This window comes from Centrocercus urophasianus, unplaced genomic scaffold, assembly GCF_019232065.1.
Source record: "Centrocercus urophasianus isolate 14NV4802_14NV808 unplaced genomic scaffold, USGS_Curo_1.0 seq_18, whole genome shotgun sequence".
Taxonomy (NCBI): domain Eukaryota; kingdom Metazoa; phylum Chordata; class Aves; order Galliformes; family Phasianidae; genus Centrocercus; species Centrocercus urophasianus.
The window spans coordinates 25,711,012-25,733,200 of NW_024884733.1; the positions used below are offsets into that span (position 1 = coordinate 25,711,012).

Genomic DNA, 22,189 nt, shown 5'->3' on the forward strand with positions numbered 1-22,189 from the left:
AGTGGGATCAAGGGATCATTGCTCACTATGAATGCCAGACCTGGAGCTGGGAAAGCTGAGTTCTACTTGAATACAAAGAACTGAGGCCCTGCACAAACGGAAGTGACCACAGTGCTGCCTGCTAACACTTGACTGCATCAAAGCTGTCAGCAATAGAGGTATTTTATCCCAATTTACTTGATTAGAGACACCGACAAAATTAATCGTTGACAAAAAGAAGTTCCAGCAACTTTGAAGACTTTTAAAACATTTTTATTGCTATGATTATTTTGCTCTAAGCAAACACACGAGGAACCTTGGCTTAAATATTAAGCAAGCGAACGAAGTCTGCAGTACAAGTGCATGTATGCTATATTGGCACAAAATATCAATTACACTTTGTGTAGCTACCAAACTGGGACTTTTGGTCCCAGATTTCAGTTACCAACTCCTAGATTAATTTATACCCAAGGAAAAGTTGTTTTTGTAGTAGAATAATTCAAAACGAGTGCTTTGTCAATTCCTACAAAATGGGAGACAACTCCAAATCCACCCACATTACACAGAGTCTGTTCATTCTTCTTATTTTGCCCTCCCCACCTCTGCCTGGTTGCTGAAGTTGCAGTTTGATTTCTGTCAGATTAGAGCTCTAGAATTTGTCCTTCTGTTTCACTCATCTTTTCGATCTTAATTTTTCTGTATTTTCTCCTCTGGCACAGAACAATCACCAAAATAATGACAAAACCAGCAGGCAGTATCACCACTGCCACCACAGCACTGATATCAACAAGCAGTTGCTTCATGCTAAACACTGGTGGCTTTTCATCAACGTAGTAAATGCGTATATTTTCAATAGCCAGATCTTTCCTATTAACAGAGACAAGAAATGTGCTGTCAGAATGAAACACAGAGTCCCCTGTTACGTCTTTTTCCAAGTAATAGGCTACATCAACTATATCTACGTCCCGCTGCTTCAAGTTATTCTGTTTTAGGTGGATTTGGATAAATGGGGAATCGTACTTCACAGCTGCGATGTATTTGGGTCGCAGTTTGTAGCGGTTCTCAAACAGACGTGTCAGGGCTTCTGCTACATCAAGAGCTTCGAAGTAATGGGATGTTTCTTTGTGCTTCAGTTCGATGTCGACCCAGTTTGTTCTTATCAGTTCATTGCATATCAAATTTTTGTCACCTTTTCCAGTTCTTCTTATTCCAGCTGTGTTCACGCACCAGCAAGTTCCAGCTTCGTCACACTGTCTGGCTTTGAAGATACCGCTGTCCTCGCAGTCTGGATCATAAATGCCACCATCCAGCAGCTTAACCCGAGGTCTGTAGGAGAGCTTCAGGACAGACATTTCTGCCTTCATCAGCAAGCATTTTGAAGTCAGCGTCGAACAATCTACTGTATGATCTGAACCTACCAGCCTGCAGGTGCAGTTGCCAGATGCATCCTGGTCGCATACTGTCCACTTATTGGTCACACAGGTACAGCTCTGTGCCGATGAAGCTACCATCAGAATCAAACCCAGCGTAACCCCAAGCAGAGGCTCCATAGCACAGGTACAACGTGTGGGTACAGCTGGAAGTGGCAGCAAGTGTTGTCTGGAGCTTATATGTGCTAGGGGACTCTACTTGTTTCTACACGCTGTTGTGCGGCTCCTTTCTTCAAAGTACAACCAGACCTGACAAACAAGTTCTTCTAAAACAACTGGTCTCTCATGCCCAGATGCCAGAGGAGCTGCGCTTTCATCTATTATTTCTAAGTGGGCAGCACTGATTGCCGAGATGCCTGACATCCCTGGTGGTGAAGGAGCAACACGGAGGAGGCAAAAGCAGACCCAAAGCATGGCTCCTGCACTGAGCTTACAGATTAGAGCACAAGGCTTCACCTCGCCTTCTTCTCTCGTCAGGATTTTTATGGAGCCCACAGACAAATGCATCTGTAAGGAACTTCCTCCATTTCTTTTGGAGGAAGTCCCACTCATCCGAGGCAATCCTACTCCTCTATGTTCATTGTGATTTTTCCTACCTCTTACATAACTTCTGTATCATCCACTGTCCAGATGCCACTTTCACATCCTTATAAAACTGCAGAGGGCTTTATTTTATGTATGATCCAACAGAACCCCGAAGTAGCTGCCAACTCAGGTAGAAAGACAATTCATCAGTTTGATGAACTTTTACTTAGCATAGGAGAGCAATCTCAGCTTCCACTACAGAAAGCTTCCCTTTTCCTACTCATCCCAAAGCAGTATTAGGAATGCTAATTTCCTAACTTTCATTACCCTTACAAAGTTGTTAGTGGTTTCTGAAGAAATTTTTCAGTCTGAACTTTGAGTAATGCCTATCACACTACACTCCAGTGGCTCCCAAGTGTCTTAATGATGATTTACAAAGCATGAACCACAATTTCCAGTTAGCATTAAGTCATCTATCTGTTTGTCAAATGGTGTCAGACCCGTTATAAATCATTATTTTGAACAGCACCATTCTCCCATCTGCACAACTTCTGTGCTGCCTTGCAGACAATTCTTTTGGCCTGCTCTGTTTTCCTGAGGGCCTGACCTGCTTTAAATCACTACGAGCAGGGCTGCCTGTAATGATGACTTGTGTGTATGTGAACAGTAGGAAGCTACCCTGGCTACTGATGAGCATTAATGACATGGTGTAGGTTTAGAATTGAAGCTGCAGATGTAAACACTCCCTCTCACTCCATAATCTGTCCATAGACCTCCTCCTGTTTCTAAATCAGCCAAAGAAATTCACGCTACTTAGGGCAGCAAAGATGAGGCAAGTTCTTCAAATCATTCCTGGCTCCTCTTCAGACCTATAGCTCATTACTGCACCTCTTCACTTCCCCTCCTCTAGGATAAAAATATCAGCATTGAAGAGCTGTAGGAAGTCATTGTGAACTACTGATACATTTTTTATGGAATCACCAAGTAATTCAGTTTCCCACTTTGAGGGTTTTTTTTGTTTGTTTGTTTGTTTTTACAAGTGTACTACATCCCAACTCTCATGTCATTTTTATTTCCAAGTAATTAATTTCCCTATCTTAGATATACATAAAATCCATATCCTTCCTTCCAAGTCAAAATCTATTTAACTGTCAGCTACATCCTCATGCTATGTCTTTGACGTTACGCACTTCAGAGAGAGCAGCCTTTGTTTTGCCCTCTGAGATGTCTCACTGAGGACAGACCCTCACCAGCTATAAAATGTTACAGCTCATAACCAGATTCAAAAGAAACTACAGCAACTGCTGTATGGCTGAGAGCTGAGCCGCCCTTGTGCTCTGAAAGCACTTTATTGAGCCAAGGTTTTTAGGTGACAGCACTTTCCTCATGCGATGCTCAGCCTTGGTCTGAGCCTCCCATCACCATTTGATAGTTTCTCCTTCCTTACAGACACAGTGAAACAGAATAAAGCAGTGGTTTTTCAGAAGTAATGTATGGAAGAAAAATGACAGGCAATTAAAACAGATGGTCTGACTTCCCTGCTGGTGATGATTCTCACTACTGTTACCTTAATTAAAAACTCCATTAATTGCTGCTTCCTTCAAAGCTGGTTCAGAGTACACAGCAGTGCTTTTAGTCACCAAAACCAAAAAAAAGTAAAACTGAGGCAAGAAAAAGGGAAAGCAGGAATAACTTCAAGTTTCCCTGACCGAGTTCCATAATTTGCCAAAGTAGCGTGTACTCCTCCATTAACTTTTTTTCCCCACTGTAGATTTTCCCTCTGTAAACATGCAGAGAACAGATTTCTTTCAAAGGCAGGAAAGGAAAAAAAGTCAAGTATATATACACAGTCCCTCAAGGTATTATTTTCTGTTACCTCCTTGAACCCACGCTAAACTGTAACAGCGCTACAAGAGTTAATTGCTGAGAACAGCAGGCTGTAAAAGGAATCCTGTAGGAAACACGGAGTGTTATTTCTTTTGTGATCTCTGCTTCCATGGAAACAATTTTTCTGCACAATTTTAAGTCTCATGAAAATAGGGCAGTAGGTCTGTGTAAAACAGCAAGGCACTTCCAATTAAACGACCAGAAGGCTTTCATCTAGGCCATTAAATGCTTTGTTCAGTATCAAACACCATTACCACGTTCCCTGAGACATGAATGAGCAACTTCCCATGTGCTGGCTCTGCAGCCACGCCGCACACATCCCCATTTCCCTCACAGTTTTGCAGCAGTGTTTCCTTTGCAGTGTTTCCTTCCCTTGCAGTGCTGAGCTACACTGCTCTGCCCCAGCGCAGGTGGCACACTGCTTTTCGCCTGCACAGCTTCTCTCTCTGCTACTCAACAATGTTCTCCATGCCCAGAAACTCCTAGCAGATCAAATTCCCTGCTGGTGCAGCAGGAATAGAGCTATAACCAACACACTTGAATGAAATTTGGGTAATGCATACAGCAGTTTGAAAGATAACTTGATGATCACCTTCAGAAGTCACTGCAGTTGCCTGCGGTGGCGAGGGAGAGAGAAAAACTGCATGATATTATTTCAGTGATCCTACAGCTAGGATGCTGGAATTGTTTCTAAGGAAATAGAGTGAAAATACAGCTCTACCATCTCAGCATCCCTGCCACAAATCATCCTAATTTTCTGGAGATCAGAGCAGAGAGTTGGTAAGAACAAATGAAAGCAACAGTATACAAACTACTGCCCACAAAACTTAATCACTGACCGCAAGGCTGCATACATAAGTAAGAATAGTTCTAGCTCTTCGTTCAAAATGACAATCATTTCTGCTGTATTCTGTAGTTTACTTTTTCGTATCATCTGTACCTAAGCTCCCTCTAGTGGTATTACACTGAGCTGAACCAATTCTTCATTCTGACTGGCTTCAAATAAAGAAATAGCAGATGTTATCTTCAAGAAGCAAGAAGCTATTAAAAGTTTGGAACGCATCTTCTGAAGTACAGAATATTCAGTCTTTATTAACAGATTCTTGGATACCATCAGTCAGGAATATCAAAGAAGTGAGCGAAAGGGGAAAAAATATTCAAAGGAATATGGACAAGGCCCCATCCTCACCATGAACAAGGTATAAATAGCTGTGAAAAAGTGCTGCTGGTTCCTGGGGCAGCAAAACTTCACTCAGACAAAAATGGCCAAGAGCTGCATCTTAGGATGCAGGGGTGACTCTCCCAGTTTGAATTCCATCGTTCCAATTGCTGCTCAAGCATTCCCCCTCTCTGGAGGAAATGCTTGGCTAGACGAGACGTGGGGTCTTATATAAACAAAAAAATACATTAGCCTGCAGTATTTGTCCTAAAACAGAGCTAACATAAGAAAAAAATCCAATGAAAAAACACCGAGCTTCTCAATAAACGTATTTAATGCCTTGTATGTGTTTGGTAGCAGAACCGACAGAATTAGTAGCATACATCTCAGAAGCACACAACTTCCAAGCTCATTATTAGATACAAAGACAAAGGACAAAAAGCAAGAGTACTTCTTACCATGACTCCTGCCCACAGAATGATTACTTGCCCTGATAGCACACTATTTCCAATCCACATGCCACACGGTGTGGTCACACAGGATTATGGTGGCACTGCCAGCTCATCGCGTGCCCCCCTCACCCTTCCTGCACTTTGAGACACAGCCCATGGAAAACCTTTGGTACCAGATCACCCTTGGGAAACCTGGTGCCTTTGTGTGCACACGTATCAAAAGCTCAGTTCTGCACAGTATTCTCTGGAGATTTGAGCTGCTTCAGAAGTGAGTTTGACTCCAAATTCTTCTGACTTAATGCGACTTAAAACCAATTAATACAACTGTATTACTTTAACTCGCTTTAATTCTTAAGCAGAAAAGCAGCCAGCACGTTCTTACCACTACTTTGGTAACACTGACATTCGTGTATACGGACAAAGAATGGTATTTACTTCATACTGCTGTTACATATGAGGCTGAAATTTCCTTCTAGTTTATAGGAGAACTACAGCTTTTAGTACATACAATATATAGCATATGATTTTTCTGGAGTATCCTATGTAAAACTGCAGCAGAACTCCTCATGCTGCAGATCATCCAGGACAGAACCAACTCAGGACAGAATGCTTTGTCACCAAGAGTGTTGTCTAAATCAGAAATACAGAAAGCCATGCAGTCTTTTTAATTAGGAATTCCCAAAGATGATGATTTCGAATATATGCAGAGTCAGCATGCCTTAAACAGATGGATGCACCAAGTTTGTAAGTTATACACAGCAGTGTGATCTAAAACTGTGCACAAACACACCTGGCAGAGAAGAGAACAGTCACCAACATTTTCCAGACCATAATCCTCAAATGTGCACCGAGAGAACCATCAAACAGCAACTGCTCAGACTTCCACACATTCATGTTCTGCATCTTCCACTTAGGAACTGACGTTATGAGATGTGATGAAAGAAGGTAATTCTAAACTCTGCAAGGAGTTCCCTCATTAGGATGCAACTGTACAATTTTAGAGCTTTTCAGATGAAAAGCTGAAGATTTAAACATATAAAATCTTAAATCCCATTTATAGATGTAGAAGTAGATATACATACATATGTATTTTTCAAATAAGAATCAAATCCATCTTTATCCCTATGAGTACAAAGTCACGTTCTGGCTTGCTTTATGTTTTCAAATATATTTCTTAGATCTAAGAAACTTTGCCCAAGATAAATCTGTGTACTGAGGTCAAAACTCCTCTTGATTTAGAGGGCAAAGTTTAAAGCATGTTTTTCTTTGTGTCCCTCCCCCCCCAAAAAGACACAATCTTCTGTTTGTTGCTCTACGCTTGCCAACAATGAAGAGCTCGTTTCCACAGGAAACACTGGCAATTAAATGTGGGCAAATCTCAATGATCTGACAGAAAAATATATTATCTTCCTGTAGAATGGAAGATCAGAAAGACTGCAACCTGTAACAAACAGGAGTTCACATTTCCACTGGAAACAAGCACAACTAGTAATGAGAAGACAACAAGTGGCCAGCCTTCTCCACCCAAAATAAAAGCAAGATGGCAAACAATATGCCAAACAGCTGCTGAACACATCGTTCATCTCAGCAAAGTGGTCAGTTCCCCCTCTGTGAATTCACTTGAACTTGGACTCTGAAAGCACTGAGGAACAAATCCATGAGTGTCAGATACATGTGCCTGTCAATTAAAAAAATGACAACAAAATTCCCAACCTGAAAGAGAGAACTGTGAGAGAACGTGAGAGAACTCTCCTCCAAGACTGAAGCACAGTACTGTGGGCAGCTGTCCTTCTTCCAAACCACAGGCTGGGGTATAAATAATTCACTAACCCTGTGATACATGGTTTCTCTGTATGTTAATAGCAAATGCTCCTCACGTAGCCTGATCAGACTCACCGGGAGTTCTTCAGTTTCTGTGAACCATAACAAAACAAAGAGACTGGGTACTTTAACTCTTACTATTGAAATGGGTCACAGTTGACATATGTTGACATAATGCAAGAAGGAAAAGAAACCGGTGGGTGAAATAAGAATTAAAAAAAAAATAAAAATCCAGACTTGTTTTGTTTAAGCCATCACACTGACAAAGGCCTCAAGTTGTGCCAGGGGAGATTCAGGCTGGGTGTCAGGAAATGCTGCTTTTCTGAAAGAGCGGCCAGGCCTCCTCCCATGGAGGAGTCACCAAACCTGGGGGTATTCAAGGAACATTCAGATGCTGTGTTGAGGGACATGGATTAGTGAGAATTATTGGTGACAGGACTGTGGGACTGGATGAGCTGTAGGTCTTTTCCAACCTTGGCGATTCTATGATTCTAATTCACTTGAACATTCATTCCTGTTTTCTTCAGCATTACTCTTCTTTTCACTCTTGTACAAGGAAAGGAATAAGTTTTCTATTTGAGTCAAGAACTCTTCAGCAATGAAGCAGCTTGTTACCTTGCCCAAAGTCTTCCTCATGCACTCCAACAGCTAGCCAAGAGAAAATGAAATCTTAAAGTTGTTTTCCTGAATTTTTGTTTCCTTCTTACTACTTGGTATTTCAAACTGGTTTTTAATTTATTTACTTTAAGATCAATTGAACAACACAGATTTCAGAAAAGAACAGCTATGTATGAACAAATGGGTGATTTTCCTACACTGGGCTTTAAAAAGAAAAAAAACAACGCTCAAAAAAGAGCCAAACCCCACTACAGCAGAAAGGAACAACTCCTCATGATCTGACTGAGCTACTGCTCAGCAACTGGCCATGACAAAAAAGAGCTGACAGCCTTTCGTGGGGAGATGTGTATTATTTTGTAAATCACAAGTTTACACAACAGCTAAATTCAAGAGAATTCGACCACCTCAATTTCAGACGTCAGCTGTTTGTAGGCAAAGCCACATTGTGAGGGGAAAAAAAGAGACGTGGATAATTATTGTGTATGTTTTCTGTTGATGCCTTTTGCTTTGGGCAGATTTTCTGTTTGGTTTGTGCAATTAGTGTTACAGCTGTAGTTTAGAACCTCATAGTGATGATTACACCAACTGGAAAATTGAAATTCTCACTTATGTGTAATAAACACAGTACAGCTCCACTTCACTGGCAGAATAAAGGACTAGGATCAATCCTCTCTCAACACGTGTGCAGTTCTCACACTGAAAGCACACGACATGCTGAGATGTCATTCATTTGCCATTTGTTCTCCCCCAAAAAGGAGGCTAAAATTTAGCAGCTGTCTGTTACTGCTATGCCCACTATCTCAAGCGAGCATCCTTATTGTCACTGTGCTGTAAGCAAAAAGCTGCACCACAGAAGTCATTTACTGGGATTAGTCTATGTCTAACATTTAGATGTGACACCTGATGATACTGAACAGACATATTTCAAATAGTATTTTAAATTACAAAGCCTGAGAACCAAAAGCAGCAAACTTACTTTCTGCAGACAAGTCAGGTCTGAATCTCTATGAAAAATTTTATCCATGGGGACACTGCTGTTGAAAGAAAAGAAGGAAAGCAGGAGAAAGGTTAGAGCAGATTTATTTCTTTACTGAAACACAATAATAAACATACTCAGCTTAGAATTTCTGCATACTACAAAGCAAAACATACCTGTGACAGAATCTGTATTTTTCAATTATCCATCTTGTTTTTTCAAATATTAATTCCCACTGAGGCTCCTCTGACATTTGCTGTATTTCAAATTTGTAGGGCAGGCCTGTAATAAATCAAACAAATACTCACTGCATAACATTTTTACAATACATTAAAAATATTTTCGGGTCACAGACACTTAACACTTGTCAGTGTTAAGGATGTTCAAGTGTGATACTTTGGATGGGAAATTTAATTTTGGTGGGTGTCTGTGTGAGGAACTGTGGAGAGCAAGAAGGGAAAAAGAAATCCACAATGTAACAGAAAAATGGCAATGTGAATTGAGTTCTTTTAAGTCAGAACCACTTCATGTCTGTAAGATCTGTGTGGCTATTAAACAAGAAAGAAAGGAAGACTGGTTTCCATGTACAAACTGGCTGATGGAATGTCTGCTACTGTTCCAGGCTTCAGAGGAATCTTCCTGTAGGAAGAAATTCTGCTAGTTTATTGAAGGTACAGAGGTGTGGAGGGGCAAATCTAGGAAATATTCCTGAAGAGTTACTTGGAAAGCACAAAGTCAGGTACCAAAAATGAGAGAAAGTGTTAAATTTCAGAACCCTACTTTCCCAAGATCCTAAGAATTCAATGAGATGAGTTGCATGCTTTCAAACTACACCTCAGTGTAATGAAAACAGAGCAATCGATACAATTTGTTAGTTGAACCTGCAGAAATATTTATAGGTCTCATTAAATACTGATTTTGTTCCTTTGCACAGAACTACAGCACTACTGCTACAGTGTAACACATCTCAAGAGGCAGCTGAGATGCTGTCTTGTAAGATGCAGTTTTCAGAGGAAAACAGAAATATTCAATCATCTCAGGTGGAAAATGTAGGTGATCAAGAAAATGTCTCCTTCTAAGGCCAGATAGCATTCCCATAGATTTTAACTCCACAACACAGGTTCCCACCACTACAGCAGCCAAGTCTTTGCTACAGTATTTCTGGCCTCCTCTGACAGAGGATTTAAACTCTGCTGCTTTACAGAAAACAAGTAAAGCATGGGAAAGAGTTTCCCAGATTTTCACGTGGACGCTGTATGTAAGCATACCTTGCTCCGACTCCTTTCTTTCTTTCCCAGATTGTGAGAAATACTACGATGTCAGTAAACAGCAAACACAATCTTTTATCTCTTCATGCCTTTCCATAATCTCCTAACAGCAAGGGCTACTTGCAGGACCTTAGGAGCAATTCCTCATTTTGTACAGCGCAAGTCCTTCCTTAGCAATGTACATCTGCTTCTCAAGGCCTGGCTCAAGAGTATGCAATATTTTTCCCCCTAACATCTAAAAGGATAAGAGAAGCTAAAACAGTGGGGAAACTATCAGTACTTACGGTAGGAACCATCAGAGCTGATCTCATCACTGATCACCAGGCAAGTAATCTGAGAATACGGCAGAGGATTGTTTCGGTTGTAAGGACTCACAATCATTCCAATGAACATGGCACCGCCCCTGGAGAAATAACTCTGAAAAACAAACAAAACCACACATCAGAAATAAGCCTTTTTCACAACAGCATCCTGAAATCAAAGGACAGACAAGAATAGTGGGAAGTCTGGGAAGCATTCATACACATTCAACCTCATTTAAACCAGCCAGCATCAGCATGCAGCATGAAGTACAGAACAACACACGAACATGCTCTGAACAAGCAACAGGGCAGAAGTGTGCATTAACATTGTGAATGGGCCTGAGGGGGTTGCACTTTCTTTGGTTATTTATTATTAATGTACACACCAGTAAGTACCTGGTATTTAGCTTGAGTGTCAATATCTCGTATGGAGGGGTTGGGGTCAAATGCTGGGTGGGAATGGTACCACCCAATAACACCGTATCCTCTGGCAGCAAGCGTTTCTGAGGCCTGCGTTTGAGATACAGGATCCATCTCACACTGCAGCCCTGTACTGAGGCTATTGCACGGCTCTGCTGCACAAACCTGTTAAGAAAGTCTCCAGATGGATAAATGCAAGAAATCTTAATCAGTTCAATAAGATTCATTTAAAGAATTCTAAGTCGCGTGCCAGATCTTCCTTGTGAAAGAGCTGACGAGCCAACACTTTAACACAGAGCATGAAAACCATTTCAAGATTGTGGTAATTAACTTCAGCTTCCGTATGCTTGAAGTAGAAGCCCCGGAGAAATAACATTTGCATCAATTCAAATGCAACAGTTTTAATGACTTAGAGAAAATGGAAAAAAGATAAACACTTACTTCCACAACTTTATCAGCTTCAGAGTATCTTCCACCTAGCAACCCTATTACTTCTGCCATAGACACATGTGAGTGCTAAAATGATATTAAACATCATTATTAAAGTTCAAGCTGTATAATTTCTCCAAAGTTTGATTTGCACTTGACAGACCACATTGGCTTCACAATTGCAATTCAGTAATTTCTCAATGACATGTATAAGAAGAACTTAGGACGGCTAAAGATGCTAAAATAGCCAGTGGTTCAATTTAAAGCAAACAAAAATGTGTTTGCTTATTATACACATGCATGTTTATAATGCACCTGTATAACACTTCCATCCATTAAGCAATGCTAACTTCAGAAACCCCACAGCATTCAAAAACTGCATGAAGTAAATACTGCGTTGCCAAATCCAACCACGTTGCCCATCAAACCCCCTCCCAACACATACATCACAGCTTTCTGTAAGATAAAACTTCCTCCTCACCAAATCCATTATTAAAAGTGCTTCTGAAGACACTTTCACCTGAAAAGGTTCCTGAAATCACAAACACAACAATGAGCATAATGAAAGTAATGTAAGTAACTAAAGCATGATAGATATTCACTCACAGATACATACCCGTTTTTCTTCAGTGAATAAACAGCATGGTATCAGCTGAAAGGGATCAAAGGAACTATAAAACGAAAGAAAATGTCTCTAAAGATGCAGGACAGTCAGGAAACTTTCCTAGTTTCCCACTGTCTCCTCAATAGAGGAAGAAGAGGATTTCTTTACTGTGTGTTTTTCATCTCATACTACGAAGCCTTCTACCAAATGCAGAAGTTCACCTCCCACACTTTTGAATTTCAGCACTAAACATCTGAAATGCTACATGTCATTTCTGCCCACGACACACATTCCTGATTTGCAGTGTTCCAGCCCCATGCCATGCAAGCCAATTGTTTTATTTCTATAAGATCTGTTTTAGAACATGATGTACAGCAAATACCTTTTTATTTGTCTTAAACCCTTAGATGATTTTGCAGGCTTCAGTTTTTCTTCTTCTCTTCTTCTTGCTAATTCTTCAGCAGACAGATGCTAAAAAATAATTGCAAAAACCCATCTCAGTGTCTTGAATGAATCCTCGACATCACTGCCCTCCTTATGTGCCACCAATTACAGTCTCCCACTGCAACCTGTGGCCACAAAGTACCAGAACACCTTCTCAGGGATCAGCATTTTCACTTTTCATTGCAAACCAAAGCTGTGTTTTGCAGGTGTATTTACTAACCAGGGCTGTACAAGAAACACTTCTGTCAGCGTAACACTACAGAAGTGATTGTTACACATGCTTACCACTGAAAGCTGTGAACTTAAGTGATTTGATTGTTTGTTTGTTTTTGTGAGGGAGTGTTCAAGAATAACAGAATGTTTCCTGTTCTTCACTTTTTCCTAAATTCTGAACTTGTAAGAATGGATGGGCTTGAGGAAGCATCTTCCACATCTTTAAAACCTTAAAACATCTCCACAGAGGGCAGCACTTCTGGAGATACTGCTAGAATCCCTGCTAACTCACCAACTCACATAACCTGCATTACAAGCACAAAGAAACCACGCTGGACCTAAAGAAAAATAACTTCATATATTATTCTCTTGTACCATTCAGTAAGGCTAAAGGGAACTAACAGAGCAACAAGATTTTCTGAGAACTAGCCCAATTCCTCTCACATCAAGGATCAAGTTCCACATTGTACACAGTCTGCATACACTATCAAGGCTGCTCTACTCTAAAGCTCTATCCTAAACACTCAGGATAAACAAGGATAGTCAGGATAAATGTAACTTAGTGTTCCGAAATCCAGAGAGAACAAGAGTTAAGCAACTCCTTTTTGTTTCTGGAAAAGGGAACCAACCTTTTCCTGCCAGATTCATGGCAAATCTGAACTAAATAAAACAGACATGTGCCAAAATAAGGCTGACTTATTTTACGTTATAAGCAAAAGGAATCAGTACAGAAATTAACGTCAGCTTCTCCTGATCCTCGATGATTTGATATTTTAACCTTAGCACTGCATTAAACCATCCCCCACCACATCAAGGGTGTAACTAAACTGAGGCAAAAACACTTTTTCTTTAACTAAAGGGTCATGAAGTTCGATACAAGATGAGGCAAAGAGCTCTGTAGGTGTCCAGCTGTGTAGATCCATCCATGCTCACAGCATGAACACCTTTGCTAAGACTGAAGTGCAGCCACTTATCAGCAGATGTAACAGCTGCAGCATTTATTGTAACAGCAAGCAATAACCAATAATCACATATGTAAATGAAGGCTCAAAACCAGGTTACCTCAAATGTCTGCCCTTCCAAGTCCTTGGCATCACACCAGTTTCCCCAAGGGTCTCGGACTCGCCGTCTTCTTGTACGCTGCAGAAAGTAAATAATCACAAATGAAGGATCAAACTGATGCAAAAAAATGCCTTTGCTGTGTTTAATCAGCTGTAAGAACACCATCCAAAAGATCACTGCCACGTGAGCTTTCCTAACACTGACATACTTCCAGAAAAGAGAAAACACCCTGGAGTTCTGCAGAATCGAGTAGTTCACAATCTGTCACAAAATATCATCAGTGATGTTTTCAGGTTTTTAAGGCTGTAAAGAACACCTGGATATCAATCCATGGAACATCAACGTCCCTCACAGAAACAGCAAACTATTATTCAACTGTGAATTATAGCACAGACCATGCAGAAAGCTATCAACCAGTATGTGTGTGCCTTGTGTAAGCTACTGTTCCTCAGCTGAAGCTTTTTTTTTCCTTTAATGGGATTGATTTTGCTTTCTTCTCATCAACTGATTTATTTCCCTATGAATTACTTCAAAATGCTACAATAAATGTAAATATGAACATTACATCTGGCAAACCTTGGTAATTCATCTAATCATGAATGAGTTACTACTTAATTGCATGCATAAGACTCTCAGCAAGTCAAATCACACACCCAGTCTACTTAATGATTAAGACACAAGCAACTTAACCTCACTCTACTGATGCACTCCACTCTTTTTGGACTAATTTATGTGAACAGATTATGGGGTGCTGGGGAGGAAGGGGTTGGGATTCCAGGAAAAAGACTGTACCAAATCTTAGTTCAGTAGCTGGGCAATTAACATGCAAGAGAACAGAAAACAGAACAGATACTAGTCAAAAAAAATAATTCTGCTTAAACTGATATTTTAACTGAAGGGTGCTCTAATGAAACTGCAAACTGAACAAGAGGAGGAGTTTCCTAAGATGGCCTGGCTTGAAAAGACCCTCATGTCAAATTTTCCACCACCCACTCTCTTCCCCTTGACCCCAAGACATACCATGGACTGCAAACGCTGAGCAAGCTGGTATGCTTCCACTGTGTCTTTGCCTTCCTTGGACCGAGATTTATCAGCTGGTTGTGGTCTGTTATAGACAGCCTGTTCTGCAGGAAATACAGGAGATACACACTGTGCTTCAGTAATGTTTGAAGGGATACAAATGCCAGAGGAAGAAAAAAGTGACATCAAGACAGATTTTGATGGTTATGCTGATGAGTGATTATACAGTTTTCTCTCACTTCCACAGCATTTCTAAGAAGGGAAAAATCTCCTTCCACTAATTCATTTGAAATAACTTCCATTTTAGACAGGATTTACTGTAGGACATTCCTCCCTACCAAGGTGTTTATCCTTCAGCTTTGGACCAGAGTCAACCCATTACAGGGACTCCAAAACTGAGCATCAATTGACAGTAACTTTTAGGTGTCTACAAATACTTTTAGCATGCCAATTAATTTCAACATTTGTATATTGTTTTAAAAAAAAAAAAAAAAAAAAGTAGCCTTGAGGGTGGAGACTGTTTTATTTCCAAAATGATTCAATATGGGGAAGCAGGAAAAGAAAAACATCCATTCTTCACATGAAAATACTTGTTTTAATAAGAAAGCTGACAAGCAATAGCTGCTCTCAGCACACGCTGACTGAAATTTAAGTTCTGAATCAATTCTGATAGAAGTTTTTTGTTTGTTTGTTTGTTTTTACCACAGCCAAAGTTAATTGCTCCTATTAATTCCAAGTACGTGTGGATACGTCCAATACAGTTCACATCACCGCAGTTCTTAAGGCCCGGACGCACTGAGGTCTTATTCAGGTATTTGGGTTTACATCTCTCCCTGAAATAAAACAGAACACATCATCCAATAGAAAACAAGTCAGGGGGAGATGAGACAGCAAAGTGTTTGACCCCGATGCAAACACCACACACTGCTGTGCAGAGCAATCACAGCAAAAACACAGGTTTCACAAAACATATGCAGTTATTTGAGCTTGCTACCTCTCCAATATGGAACATCAGAGTTTCTTTGCTACTACAATAAGCTGTTAGCACAGAGAGCACTCAGTGAGAACCCACTAAAATTTGCTAATTCTTTCTACTAAGAAGCAAAGTAACCCAGCCAGTGAGCACACACAAAACAGAACTGCAACAAGCCATCCATTCAGCCTGCTACCACAAATATTAAAGGTTCTTTGAACTGATTTTTTTGGAGATGGAATATAAGATATTCCATTGTACAAACACCACTCAAAAGTGGTTCTTAATTTGAAAAATTATTTGGTCAACATTATTTCCTCCAGTGCAGAGTGTTGCTTCCTGCTGCTCTTCTGCATGGGCACTACCACACATACCAGTAACGAATTAGAGCAGGTCTTCTGAAGAAACATTTATTGAAAATATCTAAGGATTCTTATATGCTGGATGACAAAAGCAAAAGAAAACAAGTGTAACAAAAACAGAAGTGGTTTATTCTGATATATATATAGGACACAAACTTCCATAATGCTTCAAAAAGCACTTCCACTGCTCAGCTTCCAGAATCCCAGAATCGGGAAGAGATGAAAGCAGCAACACCCATCAGTGCCATTCACTGATCACCTTTAGATTATTACTACAAACTTACTTCTACTCTTTTCAAAACCTGTTTGTACTGTTCTAACTACAACAAAGCAGGTCAAGAGTGATTTTAATGACTTACTGAAAGAAGTGAAATGAACGCATCTTACCACTGATCCAAAATATAATTCCTAATTTTCAAGTAACGCTCTGGTGTTTTGGCCTGGCGTCCTTCAAAGAATTCAGGAATAGCTTGCTTCTCTTCTTCCAGGATGATGCTTCTATCAATCTCCACTTCTTGATCAGGTGGCTTAAGAGCCTCTGCTTCTTCTTGGTGATCTTCATCCACTTGGCAGGAGGGATGAAAAAGCAGTCCGTTATCAGCCAGGTCTCTCTGCTCCTCATGAAGCTCCTGCTCAGTTACTTGTCTAGCACCATGAGATGCTCCTGTTCTGCCCTGTTCAGCTCTCTCTATAAAATCACTGCACTGCTGGTAATCCAAGTTCACAGATTTATCACCGTTCACGTACTGAGAACACGTCGCTACCTGAGATGGTAACGCATCCACTGTGGGTTGCTTGGTATTCTGAGAGTCTTCTTTCAGCAAAGAAACAGCAGAACTACGTCCAGCACTTGGAAAAGGATGCTCCGTTCCTTTTGTTTCTTCAGCTGGACTTTCTGAAATTACAGACAGTTCAGATTTTCCAACATCTTGCTGGAAAGCAGGAGAAAAGAGTTCATCCATGTCATCAGTTATATCTACTTCTTCATCGTCCGACAGCTTTTCGATTTTCACTGCATTCAGGTTAGGGTCTGCACGGCCTCTCAAGTTTCCAGCTGACCACGCTTCTACCCTTACCCCATCTTCAGTGGGAAGGCTGCCACCATGCTGACTTTGCTCTTCTCTTTCAGAACCATCGTTTTTTGCCTAAGGAAAGCATAAAATGCTTTAAGAAGGGGAAGAAAATAGAAACAATCCCCTCTGCCTCCCAGAAAGTCAGGACAATTTTACTTGACAGCAGACAGACATTCTGAGAGAGGTGTCTGATGTGCTGACAAAGCAATAGAAATACTGAAATCATTCAAAGCAAACTAACTTCACAACAGTACTCAAAATACCTGTTTACCTTGTTCTTAAAGTACTGCCTGGCATAGCTCTTTACTTGTAGCACAGTACGACTCCCAATCAACTTGGCAATTTTTGTCCAGCGGCGGCCAAACTTCACCTAGCACAACAAAGCACAGCCGAGTTACCCAGCCTCTAACATTCCAGTTTATATCCAATTGTATAAAAGCTCAGTTACACATTGCAAACACACAAACAGTACAGTTGAACCCCAGAAGCTCAGTGATCACCTCGCACCGAGAAAAGCATTGCATCCAACAGTAACAAGCATTGCTATTCCTCACTCAGTGTAGACATGCAGTAAATTCCATTGCCTACTAACCCAAGGAATGCTACTGAAATGAGTTTACACTTGCTGAAGCAAACCCTATTGCATTCAGCACTGCACAACCATGTAATCTCTGAAGATCTTATAACACTAGCTGCAGGATTTCACTTTCCCTAGTTGACTTACCCTATTGCAGTTAGTTAGTTATAGCATGCTTAATGACAGGAGTGTGGGCGTGCAATTCAGGAAGCAACATATTTCAGATATTTTGTGATCTCAAATTGTAATCAGACCTAAGTGAACAAAGCATGCTAAACACACAGAGCCATTTCTGGCAATTCATCAGTACAGATCTGATTTATAAAAACACTCTGAGTATACATGGTAATTAATTATCATCAAATTAGAAGAACATGAGTAGAAGCAGCTAAACACAGCATGCTTATTTATGGTTAGTTTATTATTTAAGATAACTTAATGATCTATTCAAAACATTACACATCAATGCAATCATACCAGCCCTTGTTCAAATAGTTCTTTTTCTTCTGATGTCCACTTCAATGAGTAGCTACCTGGTTTTGTAGGAGATCGCACCCTACGAACAGGAAGGAAATGAGGTGAAGTCTCTTGAACACATCTTCCCAAACCCCTGTAACTGAAGACAGCCCCTGCATGACCAGAGCACTACTGATCATCTCCTGTCAAGCTCATGGTGCTGTTTGAAGCACCAACTTGGCTGACAGACTGGGAAACATGTCAGCTTCTCCATCACAAAGAAAGACTCCAGATAACCATGAAACCCAACCAATTTTTTTAAATAAGGACCACTGTGCTACAAAACAAACCAACAAACCAGCAACAAAGCACAACAAGTTATTTTACTGCAGGCCTTTTGCTACATACAGTGTTTCTGCTAACAGAAATAACAGCTTGGGAGCTAACATTTTTGGGTGTGCATTCTGTAATTAAAAAAATGGAAGCTGTGCTGAAAAAAAGGCAACTGTGACAATGTACGTACATGGCTTTTCCAGTTCTCTTATGTGGGCTGCAAATACAAAAACAGAATGAAATTAGAAGTTATTAAATGTGATACAATTGCATATACCTGCAATTAACCAGCTTTTAATTTTCTTATTAATTCCTTATTATCTGAGAGCTTTCCCAGAACACAGCTTACCTTTTCACAGATCTTTTTTCTGCTTCCTTTTGACTGAGCCATATTTTCTCAGAAAGTGATTTATTTGAGAGATAATATCTGAAATTGTTATTAAGAAAGTCTTCAAAGTATCAAAGATGTGAGAATTCTAGAAATCTTACTGATCACATTGGTTCATAATAATTCAGTCGTAGAAATGCTGCATGTATGGCTTTAGAAACTGAAATTTCACATGCTCTTATTAGTTTAATACAGAAGGCAGTGATGCTTGGTTTCTGAATGCACACACTCACTGCAGTGAGCTAAGTGCCCTGTTCCTACAATAGACTTTTGCTTTTTTGACACAGAAACAATAATGAAGTAACTTTCTTTGTACTGATGCCTTATCCATTTTCAATTTAACTCTCAATAACTCATTACGTTGGGAAAATTCCTTTATTTTCTTGTTTCTTTTCTTACTCATAGTCTCAGAAGGAATACAAAAATGAATTGGAGCAATTGTTGGTGAAAACAGCTGTTTGGGCAGGTTTGCTTTGGCTGTGTCAGCACAACGCCGGAGGTAGCACTGAAAAAGCAGCTGATGTGGAAAGGAGCACAATTTCAGGCACCAGGAGCAGCCTGAAGCTGAAAAGCCTTGCAATCCCATTCTTAATACCCTCAACTGACCACATCAGGATATTTTGTTTCCAATGCCTCAACTATGTAATTGTGGCTATGGATACTTATCAGGCTGAAGAAGCCACAGACTTACTAGCAACAGGAGGAGCTATGGTAGCTATCTGACTTAATTAAGTGACAGTGCTTCAGTCACACTGCCAAGGAACCAATTTGGCCAATTCCTTTGTAATTAAGAAGCAAATCAGAAAAAGGATACTCTTCCTCCAGCAGCATTTTCTCAATGACAGCCCTGTTTTCTTCACTAATGCTGCTGTCCAGCGTCCACGGCTGCAAACAACACAAACATTTCTTAATCCTTGGATTCTGTTATGCTGTTATTTAAGTATCAAGAATCAATATATAAACAGCTTCTGAAAATAAGCAAAAAACAGTGTCTAATAAGCTAAAAGGGGATGTACATGGAGGTAAGACTGTAGTGGTAATAACCTTGCTAGAAGCACCATTCAATTAAAAATAACTTACAAGACTGTTATCAGTTCTCCAAGATGAATCAAGGTAGTGATCCTGCAGTAAGCTTGATGCTGTGTTTTCATGACCTCTGAAAAGAAGTCCCATATTCAAAACCACAAATATATTCAATCAGAATGAATGCATCATTAGCAACTATACCGTGAACAGAAGAACGAGATCCTAAAATTAAAGTCACACATTGTAGACTGTTAGGCACTGTTATTATCTTATAATATTCTATAAGGCACAGCCTAGCTGCCCCTGAGTAAGTCAGCTGTTAGTATTCTAGACTGAACATCTCACCTATCCCATTGCAAACCATACAAAATACCAGTGAAACCCTGCACAGTAAGAAGTCCCATCCAGAACCACTGAAAGTAGAAGGGACTTTGCAAAATACATATAGAAGAAAAATACCAGAACTTCATGGATAGTACAGACAATGCATCTCTTCAACTGTGTCATTCACTTGTGTTATTCCCAGTTAACATTGCTCTACCTTTGTGAGGTAAGAACATTTGCCTTAACAAAGCAATAATGTTTGCCTGTAGAGGACAGCTTCTGCTGCCAAAAGGTTTAACAAAATCTCATCATGTGGGATAGTCAGCGCTCTTACAGACTTCGTCCAGACTATGCTTACCTTTTCCTGTCAGTATTTGCTTTTCACCTTCAGAAAACCATCACTAATCAACTTTATTCTACCTTAACATAGCAAAAACCACCCGGTAATTTATGTAATGCCTTGTCATTCAAATCTTTGCTTCCAGAACATTGAGACTTGCGTAAGGAGCCATCAGCCCTCTCTCCCTTGCTAGAGTACTAAAAGCAAATTCTCTTGTACTCTGAACCACTTTGTGCCACCAGTTCCCACATCTCTTTGCAAGCAGGCACATATCCTCGTGTATGCAAGACAACAGAGTTACTGCTGTCAGCTCAGCAGCCCGATACCCCGTCCAGCAGTGCAGCAGGAGGTGCTGCTCCACACCACACACGGCCTGCTTTCTGTCGCAGGGTGATTCCCCTCCTCTGTCCCAGCACCGCTGGATCGGGTAACACCGCTGTCCGCTCACTCCACAAGTCGGTCAGACGTGCCTTAGCTGCGAACCGTGCCCTGTGTGACAGCCCGTTCCACGCCTGTGGTGCAGATTCGCTCCCTAACCGCCCGCCCTTCCCGCTGCACAGCCCCACGCCGTCCCCTCAGCCCTGTCGCACAGCTCAGCGCCGCCGCTCCGCTCCCTGCGAGGACCCGCGGCCGCAGTAAGGCCTCCCCTCAGCCCCTTTGCTCCGGGCCGAACAAACCGAAGAACTCAGGCTCCCCACAACGGCCGGGCGCCGTACCGACAGTGTGCCCGCGCACGACCCTCACTCACTCTGAAGCCGCCTCCTCTGGCGCGGTCGCCAAATCCCCCTCAACATCCACCTCCGGCTCCTCCGCCGCCATGATAGCGGGCTCACACCTCTCGCGAGAAGAGTCGCAGTCTCGCGAGACGAGGCAGAATCGAGGGGCTCTGCGCATACTCAGTTGGCGGCGAGCGCACGCGCGACAGGCAGAGGCGAAGCCGCGCCCTGAGGAGACGCCGGTCGGAGGCGGAGAGATGGCGCTGGGTAGGCGGGGCGCCGGGCGGGGAGAGGGCAGCTGGGGGCCAGGCGTGGGGCAACGGCTGTGGTGCCGTGTGGGGAGAGAGAGAAAGTGAAGGGTGGGTCTGAACGGGGCGAGAGCGGGCTCGGGGTGCGGAGGGAGGGAGTGGAGTGCTCTGAGGAGAAGCGCTCAGGGTGAGTTAACTAAGGCCCTAAGTTGTGGCTGCGGAGGTTCAGGTTGGATATTAGGGAAAATTCTTGTCAGAAAGAGCCATCGAGCCCCGGTGCTGCTGCCCGGGGTGTGGTGGGGTCACCGGGCCTGGAGGCGATCCAGGGCTGTGGGGATGTGGCGCTGAGGGATGTGGGCAGTGCGGTGGGTTGGGCTTGGTGACCTTAGGCGTCTTTTCCAGCCTTTGTGATTTTGTGATCCTACAGAGATCAATTTTTATAGTTCTAGGTTGTGTTAATGCCATGCGACGGGGCATTGCACAGAGATGTCTGAGCAGGGTACAGCCTGATACTGGGTGTCTGTAGACCTGCTTCTCTCCACTGTCCAGGTGCAGCTGTGGAATAGGCTGGCTCAGCTCCCACATCCAGCCTGGAGCAGGAGTGTATGGCCGGGCTGGAAGGGAGGGCAGGGCAGTCTGTCAGCAGTGCTTTGCAGTTAGTTCTGCCTGAGCTAAACAGACCGAACTGCTGTATTACCAGCTCCAGCATGTCTATGCTCTGTATCCTTGAGGATACAAATGTCTCCTTGTTCATAATAGATGGC

At 41.7% G+C, this 22,189-nt stretch overlaps 2 protein-coding genes across 4 annotated transcripts; both read right to left on the reverse strand.

Moving 5' to 3' along the window:
* Positions 1 to 236: 236 nt before the first annotated feature.
* On the reverse strand, positions 237 to 5,207 carry TACSTD2 (tumor associated calcium signal transducer 2). Its single transcript, XM_042820177.1, has one exon. It carries the CDS (start codon positions 1,527 to 1,529, stop codon positions 621 to 623), a length of 909 nt encoding a protein of 302 aa, XP_042676111.1. The 5' UTR covers positions 1,530 to 5,207; the 3' UTR covers positions 237 to 620.
* Positions 5,208 to 5,296: 89 nt separating this feature from the next.
* On the reverse strand, positions 5,297 to 21,325 carry MYSM1 (Myb like, SWIRM and MPN domains 1). 3 transcript variants are annotated; one of them, XM_042820175.1, is made up of 20 exons: positions 21,210 to 21,325; positions 19,852 to 19,927; positions 19,586 to 19,656; positions 18,733 to 18,810; positions 18,574 to 18,600; positions 18,072 to 18,150; positions 17,289 to 17,387; positions 16,332 to 17,089; positions 15,312 to 15,442; positions 14,610 to 14,713; positions 13,590 to 13,667; positions 12,253 to 12,341; positions 11,883 to 11,937; positions 11,787 to 11,798; positions 11,279 to 11,353; positions 10,814 to 11,002; positions 10,400 to 10,532; positions 9,024 to 9,129; positions 8,848 to 8,905; positions 5,297 to 7,901 (listed from the first exon to the last, which is right to left on the reverse strand). In XM_042820175.1, exons 1-20 carry the CDS (start codon positions 21,278 to 21,280, stop codon positions 7,737 to 7,739), a joined length of 2,454 nt encoding a protein of 817 aa, XP_042676109.1. In that variant the 5' UTR covers positions 21,281 to 21,325; the 3' UTR covers positions 5,297 to 7,736. The 3 variants fall into 3 exon arrangements, with proteins under 3 accessions (XP_042676109.1, XP_042676108.1, XP_042676110.1); XM_042820174.1 differs by having other exon boundaries at positions 11,748 to 11,798; XM_042820176.1 differs by lacking the exon at positions 19,852 to 19,927 and having other exon boundaries at positions 11,748 to 11,798; positions 21,210 to 21,298.
* Positions 21,326 to 22,189: the final 864 nt, after the last annotated feature.

Excerpts from the sequence above, each read along its gene's own strand:
- MYSM1 (XM_042820174.1), bottom strand. The coding sequence starts at position 21,280 with ATGGCGGCGGAGGAGCCGGAGGTGGATGTTGAGGGGGATTTGGCGACC. Across the intron at positions 10,533-10,813 it reads ACACTCAAGCTAAATACCAG|AGTTATTTCTCCAGGGGCGG; the intron begins GTACTTACTGGT and ends TTTGTTTTTCAG. Across the intron at positions 7,902-8,847 it reads ACCTGACTTGTCTGCAGAAA|CTGTTGGAGTGCATGAGGAA; the intron begins GTAAGTTTGCTG and ends TCTCTTGGCTAG.
- TACSTD2 (XM_042820177.1), bottom strand. The coding sequence starts at position 1,529 with ATGGAGCCTCTGCTTGGGGTTACGCTGGGTTTGATTCTGATGGTAGCT.